Source organism: Pteropus vampyrus, unplaced genomic scaffold (assembly GCF_000151845.1).
Source record: "Pteropus vampyrus isolate Shadow unplaced genomic scaffold, Pvam_2.0 Scaffold79, whole genome shotgun sequence".
Lineage (NCBI taxonomy): Eukaryota > Metazoa > Chordata > Mammalia > Chiroptera > Pteropodidae > Pteropus > Pteropus vampyrus.
The window spans coordinates 2,351,967-2,361,221 of NW_011888860.1; the positions used below are offsets into that span (position 1 = coordinate 2,351,967).

At 36.3% G+C, this 9,255-nt stretch overlaps 1 protein-coding gene and 1 pseudogene across 1 annotated transcript in view; both read left to right on the forward strand.

Moving 5' to 3' along the window:
* Positions 1 to 2,557: 2,557 nt before the first annotated feature.
* Positions 2,558 to 9,255, forward strand: part of SLC30A9 (solute carrier family 30 member 9) — a 74,573-nt gene continuing 67,875 nt past the window's right edge. Inside the window, exon 1 of the mRNA XM_011362820.2 lies at positions 2,558 to 2,804. Within this exon, the coding sequence (XP_011361122.1) occupies positions 2,693 to 2,804 (112 nt within the window). The 5' untranslated portion in view covers positions 2,558 to 2,692. The remainder of the gene's footprint in view (positions 2,805 to 9,255) is intronic.
* On the forward strand, positions 8,536 to 8,654 carry LOC111741526 (annotated as a pseudogene).

Genomic DNA, 9,255 nt, shown 5'->3' on the forward strand with positions numbered 1-9,255 from the left:
GTAGCAAATATTGGTACAGTTGTGAGCAAACAGAATTTTCGCACACTGCTGTTGGGAGTACTAGTACAATTACTTTGGAAACTGCTAGTAACTGCTGAATCTGGGAGTTTGCATACCCTATGACCGGTTATTTCAGTCCTAGGAATATATCCAACAGAAATGCATATACATATCCATAATTTCTAATAGCCCCAAACTGGAACTACCCAAATGCTAATCACCAGTAGAATCGATAAACTGTGGGATACTCACATAATGGAATCCTTTATAACAATGAGAATGAACACAACAATATGGATGAATCCCACAAACATAATGTTGAGATAAAGAAGCCAGACTTTTTCGTATATTCTGATACATAATGTATAATTCATGCATATAAAGTATATATATCATCGGATTAATCTATGTTAGAGGCAAGATTAGTGGGTAGGAGGGTAGTGTCTGGAAGAGAGGCTTCTAGGAAGGTGGTAGTGCTGGGTACTGGTTACAGTTTTCTTCACCAGGTAAAATTCTTAGAGCTGTGCCCTTAAGATTTGTGCCTTTTGTGTTATACTATAATAAAAAGTTAAATTTTGAAAAAATTAGAATTTTTCTTGGCACCCCCAACTATGGCTTTGGGGAAAAAATGCTTCACAAATGCTGCCCCCCCCAAAAGTACCAAATCCACATGCTCTCAGTCCCCAGTTTATTTCTCTCAAGGATATCAAACAGTTAAATCTCTCTTGTCCCCAGGAGTATTTAGTAACTTGATTTTCCCAGCTATAATAACTGTAATCTCAAACTTGTTCGATAACCTCTGAGGAAAAGGGTGTGCGTGTGGTGGAAACCATTTATATATAAATTCTTCTCTACTGGAGACCTTATTATGTGATACAGCATTGTGAGGGTTAAACAAGATAACAGCATGAGCCACTTTATTCTTCAAACTTATTTGGCAAGTCAAAGTTTTTGGAGATTTATCAAAATTAATACAGTGTCTAAGTCAAGTTATGGCCCAGCTATATCAGGGGAAAGAAGGGGAGGAAAACAGAAACACATGGTGAAAATGTACTATTCACCAGCATTGTTATACCCATCACACAGCTGTGTTATTAAAATTATTTTAACAACCCTGCAAAAAATGCATTTTAAAAGTTTTTTTAATCTCAAAAGGAATATTCCCCTAAGAATTAGAAAATACCAATAAACGACAAGAAAATTAAAATCCTATTGTACCTAATAAAAATAAACTCTAAGAAGCTTTGATCAATTTTGATTAAAATGATAGTTGAAACCAGGGGCTACCTTAAGAATCCAAAGCATTTATGTTAGCATTATAGCAAAGGTTAATATTTACATAGTTACCATAAAATTAGTTAAGACTTTATGTATTTTATATCATAAAGTTGAATTTCTGTTCAAATCTAGTAATTAGATTTGAGTAACCTTGAGGTTATGAATATTTATGGAACAGCATTTTAAAATGTTTGACCACTTAATGTTTAAATTATGTCTTAAAGTTAAATTTGCTTACCAACTTTGTGATAATTTAATCACCATTACTTCATTAATCTGGTTGTACTTATCTAAATCAGCATAAAAGACTGTTGATTCTCTTAAAATTAAGAACATGCTAATTTATTTCCCCTTGAAATAGTTATTGTGTAGTAATACAGTTAAGTGATTCAGAGTAATTTAAAAACAAACCACTGTGCACTCCACTCAATTTATTTATGCCATTGTTTTAGTCCCTTGGAAACAAAACACAAGATTACAGATTCGGGATGCTTATTTTTCTATTCTGAGACAGAAAAAAAAAAGTAGATAATTTCAAATAGGGGTAAGGGTCTTTAAGAAATGCATACACGGCACAAAGGCAGAGAATAATCAGGCCTACTACAGCAAGGTTGGTCAAGGAGGCCTCTCGAGTTTGAGCTAAGACCTGCATGAACATGTCAGAGATAAGCAGTTAATGCCCTGGTTATATTGTTACGGTCTCTTTCTCTCCAGGACCAGACTAACTCCTGTTTTCACATCTGTACATTTCCGATTACGCAGACAAATCCTGAATTTATAAAAGTGTAATTCTCGTATTACAGACGAGAATCTGAGGTTCAGAGGCTAGTAGGCAAGTAACTAATTCCGAAGTGAGTACTTCCCTTCACGGTGTTGGGTTCACAGTGGTGTTACAGGCGAAGAATGATGTACTTTAGTAAAGGTTCGGAGAGTACTGAAAACACGTTGGCCTCCGTTAGGGCTTATCCGGGAAGCCTCCTTTCATTTCCAAAACAAGGTCCAGGTTTCAAGCCCAGAAAAAAAGATACAGAGACCCCAGTGGCTGTCACCTCTCCCAAGTTTTTCTTGGCTGTTAAGCTGCAAACAATTTACGCGATAACGTCAAAGCAAGGCGTAAAAGTACAGGCGCCGGAGAAGAAAGGAACATCTACTAAACTTCACTTGCAGCCACGCCCTCCCCACACCACCGAGTCCTGGTCCGAAGACGCAGTCTTGCGATGCGCGATGCGCGTTACGTCACTTCCGCTGCCTCCGCGGCGGGCGTCGCTAAATAACGCTATCGTTTCCGGGTCACTGTGGCCGCCCGAGGCGGCGCAAGCGTTAATGTTTGTTAGTGCCAGTCTATGGAGTCAGTTGGTGGCGGCGGCGAGGAGGTGGGAGGCGGTGACCGAGTAGGGGCCTTTGCCCCGGCAAGATGTTACCGGGCTTGGCCGCCGCCGCTGCGGCCCACAGATGTAGCTGGTCCTCCCTGTGCCGGCTTCGTCTGCGCTGCAGGGCGGCGGCCCGCGTCTTCAGCGAGCGCCAGGGTGAGTGTCCAGCCCCCGCGCTGACTCCGCGGGAGTAAGGGCTGGAGGACCAGGCCGGCTCGGCGCTTCGTCTCGGACAATACGCCTACTTGCTTTTTCTCCAACCTCAGAACCTTCCCTTCAGGTCTCCGCCTTTGCATTTAGGGCCGCGCAGCCCCCAGGGGCTCCTGACTGGCCTTCTTCACCCCGGTCTCACCTACGGTTCTAGCACAGCCCCGGCGGAAATTTGCGAGTCACTTATGAGAAGCTGACTAGTTTTTACCACATAGAACATGATGTGCGCATCGCAGTGTCTGGTGGTGCCTCCCCCGGTCGCCCCCAGCAGTGGGAAATTACTCCACAAAGTTCCAGGGTCTTTTGAACTCACTGACTCATCTTTATTAAGTATTTTTGGCTGAGTAAATTTTCTCTACCTACTCCTTTCTTATTCCCAACTTGTTTGTTTTTTTTTTTTAATTTCTTAGGAGGAAGGCGGCGGCGGGTTTGTGTGTGGGTGCTATTCAGGTTTTCCGAATTATTGTTAAGAAATAGGGATTGACCATCCCACAGTCATTGAGTGAGCCCAATTTTGGACTGAAAAACCAAAGAACTCTTAAGTTCCGTTGAACATTCTTTTTAGTGAAAAATTATCTATCACAGTTGTAACCCAGAAAGTGTTGACGAGAATTTTCATCCCTCTACTTCAACATTCTTTTCTGAGTCAATTTTAAATTGTCCGACAGTTTCCAAAATAACGTTGAACTGTAAATTTTGTTCAGGCTTACTTCCGTTTTGGCCATAACTTGGCGTACCATAGCTTGCTTGACGCTTGAGAACTGATAGGAACAATGAAGGGGAAAACTGAACCAAACCCACCCCGAGATTCTTGGGGATGCAAAGAGTATTTACAGAAAAATTCTCAAAAATTCATGTTTGAGAAAACTTGTGGCATGTTTGTGACCTCGCAATAAGAAGTTGAAAGTTTTACTCAAGTCATTCAAGTTTATAAGTAATATAGACTACAATGCCTATGCTGTGCAGATAAGAATATATTTGTATCTTTTATTTGCAGTAACTAAAAACTGGCCCTTAAAATTTCAGAAGGGTTTTAATTTCAACAGCACTGTTCTTGGGCTTTTTGGTGGTGATAGAAAAGTATAGTTGTTGAAATTTCCTGCGTTGGCAGTATAGCCAACTTTATGAGCAAAGTGGTAATACTGTACTCCAAAATACCTAAGTAAACTTTATAGCATAATTGCTTCTATTAACCAAGCAATTTCAGCATTTTACACTTAAATTAGGTGTAGTGGTTTTTGAATTTAGGCTAGTCTGCCCTTCAAGTCTTGGTAAAAAAGGAGTTGAAATAGTGTAATTTGTAATCCCAATTCTCTGTAGCTGCCATTATGTCAAAAATTGTGTGCTCTTTATCTCATCCATCCTTTGTGGGAGAATTTGAGGCTGGGAAAAACTTATAAAGAATAAGCAGAGAAAACCTTGAGGGAAACTTGCTTCATTTGCATACTTAAAAATGAGAAATGCCCATTTGTCAAACTAACACTGAAAACATTTAAAGGTGAAAAGGAAAACTATTTTAGAGAAGCATTGTACAAAAGAAATATAATGTGAGCTGTGTGTGTAATTTTGAGTTGTCTGATAGCCATATTTAAAAAAATAAAAACATGAAATTAATTTTAATAATATATTTTATCCATTATAGTTACTATATTCCAACATGTAGTCAATATAAAAATTATTGAGATATTTTACATCATTTTGTACTAAATTTTTGAAGTCTATTGTGTATTTTACACTTACAGCACATCTTAGTTCAGACTAGCCACATGTCAGGTGCTCAATAAACAGTGGCTACTGTATTAGATAGTGCAGTTATAAAGTTAGTATCCCAAATAATAAAGAATTTTTACAACCCTATGCACATTCCAGTAGAAAAGTGGGCAAAGGAAATGAATGAGTTGTTTTATTTCTGGGTAACTTCAGGCCTAGAGTCAAACTTATACCCTAAGTCTTCCAGAGGTCAGTCTCTTTACTAAAGAGACTATTTCAGTAGTTTTTTCCCAAAATTTTTAAGTACTTACATAGTAAAAACTAAATCACTGTTATACCTATTATTAAAGAGGTTACTGTAAATTTAAAACACATAATAAGCAGAGTAGCATAGCAGAAGCTTTCTGGGCCCATAAAGCAAAAACTGTTCTTCATAGTAGTATTTATCACAGCAAAAACTGGAAACAGCAGAATGATTAAGTTATGAGAGGTCCCTATATTTTCTTTGTGTATTCAATAAAAACTTCTAATAACATGGAAAAACACTCCAGTTATAATGTTGCATGAAAAAGAAGCAAGAGACAATACAGTATGATTTCAACTATTGTAAATGTGACTGGTGAAATATCTGGAGTATGCGTAATTTTTACTTATACCTTATAATTTTCTTTATTTTCAAAACAATGCCTAATATTTAAAAACTAAGAATATTTCCATTGCAGAATTACTTCTAATATTATTACTGCTGATATTAACACACTATCTCTAGTTTACTTTTATACTTTCAGCTAGCCAAAAATGCAAGAAAAAAATAACCAAGACCAGGTAGTTCAACCTAGAAAACTATTGCTAATGTGATTTTTCTCCAGAAACAGAGTAAGCAACAAGGAATCTTTTTTTTTTTTTTTTTTAGGTAAAGAACATGAGATGCTGACATCTTTCTGCACTGCCTCTTGGCATACATCTCTAATGTCTTAACTCTTGTTAATTGCTTAGAAAAAGTAAAAAAAGCACTAACAATACCTAATATATTAAGAATTTCGCAAGTGTCACTGTCCTTTACCTATATTACCACAATTTATAATTTATATTCCAAAACATATCAAAGCCATGCAATTCTCTCCATCTCCATTGCCAACCATTATAGCACAACCACAACTTGTTTGCCTAGATAACTATAATAACCTCTAAATGATCTCCTTATTCACACACTCCCCTTTCCAATCCATTCTTCACACAATAATCAGTGATATTTTAAAAACATTGCCCCCTTTTTTTAAATCTATGGCCTAAAAGGCTCTAATACCTCTCAGACCTCATTTTATACCCTACCACCACCACCCATCAGGCTCCCCACACCCGGCCCCCACAGCTTGCCTCAGCAGGTTTCTTTCTGCTCCTGAATACTATTAGTCTGGTGTCCAGGGTTCCTATTTGCTGACCTCTAAAACACCATTCAACTATATGTCCCAATCAGTAGTAAGCAATGAGTAGTAAATCCTTTGAACATATTTCTATGCTTATTAGTGAGTATGAAACACATTTTTATTGGCCACTTGACCTCTGGAAGACTTAGGGTATAAATTTGACTCTGGGCCTGAAGTTATCCAGAAATAAACATTCCAAACTATAAGAAATCTGTTTTGGGTTATTGTTATTACCTAAGCAACATACACGGTAGGCAGAATTGTCAGTTTACATGGGAGAAAAAGTGTTTGTTTTGTTTGTTCTAGTCTGTAAAAAGGCCAAATTTCCTCTGAAAACCAGAGTTTGTGGTAGGTGATAAAACATTGGAGAGAGAAGTAGTGATTAGTAGAGGTGGTCATTACAAAGGCACTAACAGTAAAAAGCAGAGAAAGAAGAGTGATTATTGTGACTCAACTAATAAAGACATCAGTGGCTCTGCAGTTTTGATGAAGAAACATCCCTTATACGTATAGCAATAAGAAGATCCTTGTTCACGCCCATAGAACAATGAGCTCCAAACTTAATACTAATCTTCTGTATGTAGCTTATTTTAGAAGTTACCTTGAAGAAAGGGTGTTAATGGCGGGAAATATATTTTACTATCTTTCTGCCTCCTAGAATTAATGAATTTAATAATTTATTCAACAGATAGTTATGTTTCTGCTGTTATGTTAGGTACTATATTTTATTGACTCAAATGTGGTCCTGTGTATTTTTAGAATATAAAATGTTAAAGGTGGTAATGTATTCTGTAAGTTCTGTGCAATTTTCAATCTTATTTTAATGCCAAATGTGTACTTTTAAAGTTGCTGATACCTGAAATTCTACTGAAGTTAGAAACTAAGGACTGTTCAAAACATCTAGCAAGGAAGCTATCAAAGATTACTAGGATAGTGTCCAAAGGACACAGGAGTCAATTTGAGGAGACTACTAGCCAAAAATGAGACCATTTGAGTATTAATCAGGAAAATGATTAAACTGGATTGAAATACATCAAATTATGTTTAAATCTATGAAATCATAGTGATACAGGCACACACAAAGTGTCACTACTGCAGGATGGTAAGTTATGAAGTCGTTTTGAGAACTAGTAAATAAAGGGAAAGAATTAAACATTTAGCCTGATTTTCCTATATGAACTATACTGCTAGGTAACCAAATAAATGAGGGGTTATTCTCTTTGTAGAAGTATTCTAAAAAATGAAGAAGTGATAAAGTTAAAATATCACCATTTTGTACCTAATGAATAAATGGTTCTAGGTGTTGAACAACAACTTATGCTATCACAAATGAAGAGACAACCAAATATTACGTAGCTATTGATGAAAGAACTATCACTACTTAACAAGTAGTGTTGTCCTAATAAAAAGAATCAGAATTTGGATAAGGATTTTAGATCCATCAATTTTCGAGACATATAGAACAGGATAAACTACACCAGCAAATTAAATTAGCAAAATTTAGACTAGGAAACTACCAGGACAAAATTTTAGGACAACTTGGTTTCTGCTCCGGAAGGACTTCCTGTAGCTTAAAAGAGACTTAAAATACATCTCAGTCAATTGCAGTATGTGGACCTTATTAGGATCAGTTCACACAAAAAAATTGTAATGCTTGTAACAAGTGGAAATTGGAAATTGATGATATTAAGGAATTTTTTCTTTTTAATTATAATGATGATGTGGCTGTGTTTTAAAAAGTTTGTCTCAGAATACATACTGAAATGTTTATGAGTGAAATAAGTTTATGTGTGAGATTTGCAGCAAATTAATATAGAGGTGAGGAGATAATGGTGTAGATAGAGATGAGACATGGTTGACTGAGTTGGTAATTGTTGAGGGTGGGCAGTTTGCATGTTTGAAATTTTCTGTACTGTTTTAAAATAGAAGGAGAATCTTGAATTTTTAGACTGGAGTTATCTCTAAACATTTTAACGCAATCTCTATAAAAGCATTTCATCAGTGGGTGAAAAAAAGTGTTGTGGCATATTGTCTTTGTTATGTAATAATCACAAAAGATATTTTGAGTAGGGCTGACAAGTCAGAACACCAGTGGCCATGGTGAAGAAGATGCTTTCCTGGAGGTTGGGTTTCTTGGAAGTATTTGCTTTATCTTTTGCTTCACTAATTAATTTTGCCTGAAGCCTATATATTTTAATATGCAAGAAGATACATTGTTGAATTTGCTTTACTCACCTTTGAAGAAATAGAAGCAAATGACCAAAAACATACTGAGCCTTCAACAATTATTTGCCAAATAAATGAAAGAATAAGTTGACATCAGGAAGTTTTTCAAAAAAACAAGTCCACGCCTGAAACTTGAATGAATACTTTGGTTCCCTTATATTCCTCATGCTTTTCAAATTATCCGCAGCATTTATAGTAACTTGTATTCCTGATTAATTCTGTGACCTATTAAGAATAGTTTTTTTTTTTTTTTAATATCCAAAAGCATATCTGAATGCACATACATGAACTAACATTTTTGTAAGGTTATTATAGTCTACGGCCATGCTACCCTGAACACGCCCGATCCCGTCTGATCGCGGAAGCTAAGCAGGGTCGGGCCTATTTAGTACTTGGATGGAAGACCACCTAGGAAGAGCAGGTACTGTAGGCATAAAAAAAAAAAAAAAATAAGATTATTATTAAGCATTTAGAAAAGTTTCAACTCAAGTGTTTAACCCACCACACTGGGAAAAACTTAACCATCTCTAAAAATATCTCATTAGTACACCTAAAACTTTAGAAAATAAATCCTATCTAGACAGGATTTTCAAGTTTTTTTTAGAAAGGAGAATTCTAAGTACTCTTAAAAAAGAGAAGGAGGTGTCACATGAGAGTAGAAACAGATTTGCTTTTCTACCGCTTCGGTGCAAGTGCGGAATATATTTTTTTGTATTTCAGCCCTCTGAAGCCCACAGATGCAGCAACTGAAGTGCTTCATAATTAATCTACTCTTCTCTCAATTAAAATTTCCCATACACTGAGACATTTCACCAAATGTTGATCTAATCTGATTTAAAAAAAAAAATCAGTGACAGTATGAGTGACTGATTAATTCACTTACTGTGAAATGAAAAAAATTTCCAACTAGCAGAAAGGACACAGGGTAATTTTGAGTAATTCAGTATATAGGACTTTTGAGTACAAAGCCCTCCTGAGCTGCTCCCACTTTAAGAATTCTGTATTTTCAAAAGTACATTAAGCCAATTTTTTTT